The following is a 1,615-nucleotide window of genomic DNA, read 5'->3' on the forward strand; positions in this document are numbered from 1 at the left end:
CAATACTACACAATACTGCACAATACTACACAATACTGCACAATACTGCACAATACTGCACAATACTGCACAATACTGCATAATACTACACAATACTGCACAATACTGCACAATACTACACATTACTGCACAATACTACACAATACTACACAATACTGCACAATACTGCACAATATTACACAATACTACACAATACTACACAATACTGCACAATACTACACAATACTACACAATACTGCACAATACTACACAATACTACACAATACTACACAATACTGCACAGTACTACACAATACTGCACAATACTACACAATACTACACAATACTACACAATACTGCACAGTACTACACAATACTGCACAATACTACACAATACTACACAACACTGCACAATACTACACAATACTGCACAATACTGGATAAATAAAGGCTAAATGAAAAAAAAAAAAAAAAAAAAAAATACTGCACAATACTACACAATACTACACAATACTGTTACACAACCACGTCAGCAAGACACACCGTCAGCACTTCTCATGGAGTATAAACAAGCTTAAGTCCTACAGAAGTTAAAAACACTCTGGGTAAAAAAAAAAAAAAAAACCTTGTTTTAATGTTTCAACTGTCTAAAATGTGTATTTTGTGGGAGAAAAGAATGTTCTCAAAAACTGAAGGAAGCTTAGACATCTCAAAGTGAGTGATTGTCATCACACTAGTACGAGCTACAATTACAAAACATCTCAGTTTAAACTGCAGTTGTGTAAACATCACAAATATAGAAACATCAGGTGAGACACGTGACGTGTTAACACTTGGTTCATTTGTGATCAGCAGATCAGGTCCTGCAGGTTCTGCAGGCTGAGGTTGTCTCGGTCAGCTTCATCTAGCAGGATTGTTCCTTCTGGGTCTCAGGTTTTATTTTACTTCCTGTTTTGTCTGTTTTATTAATATCTGCTCAGCTTGTTCTTGTTTTGTAACTGGCTCAGGTTCTACACCAGCTGCCTTTTGGACTTTGCAGATCTTGTATCATCTTCACCTCTGAACTCTGATCCAAATCAACTCTGGACTTGGACTCTTGGATCCCTGCTTGATTTCTGGGCTTGAGTCTAATCTGACATTATGCTTCAGCACATAAACATGAGCGTCAGCGTTGTGTTGTAGCGCACAACACAAGTGTAATGCATGAAGTGAAAGTGGCTGAGTGGAGCTGCACCTTGACGTAGAGCTGCTGGAACTCATCCAGGTTTAGCCGGCCGGTGGGGCAGTCCTTCAGGAATCCCTTGTACCACTGCTTCAGCTCGTGCTCATTGAACTCCGTGTTCTTCACCAGGTCCTCCATAACTTCAGGGGTCAGTTTGCTGTTCTGCTTCCCCATCTTGTCCTGCAGCACAGGGATGATATGGGACACGCACGCACGCACGCACGCACACACACACACACACACACCAGGAACGTTAATTTCATTCAGTTTATTTAAAAAGGGCCAATCCACAACAAACGTTTGCACAAAACTATTCAGATCAGATGCATCATACAACACCAGCTGCTACAGTTGTCTGTCAAAGAAAGCAGGTGGACAGCATCATTCATTCACAACAACTCCCTTTTAACAGGA

The 1,615-nt window shown here is 40.3% G+C and overlaps 1 protein-coding gene across 1 annotated transcript in view; it reads right to left on the minus strand.

Moving 5' to 3' along the window:
• vsnl1a (visinin-like 1a) overlaps window positions 1-1,381 on the minus strand; it is a gene marked incomplete at its 5' end in the record, with an annotated part of 80,084 nt that extends 78,703 nt beyond the window's left edge. The window contains 1 exon segment of the mRNA XM_037685705.1: window positions 1,214-1,381. Within this exon segment, the coding sequence (XP_037541633.1) occupies window positions 1,214-1,375 (162 nt within the window).
• Between the last annotated feature and the right edge of the window lie 234 nt (window positions 1,382-1,615).

Source organism: Nematolebias whitei, chromosome 12, assembly GCF_014905685.2.
Source record: "Nematolebias whitei isolate Nwh7 chromosome 12, NemWhi1, whole genome shotgun sequence".
In the NCBI taxonomy this organism is placed as follows: Eukaryota; Metazoa; Chordata; class Actinopteri; order Cyprinodontiformes; family Rivulidae; genus Nematolebias; species Nematolebias whitei.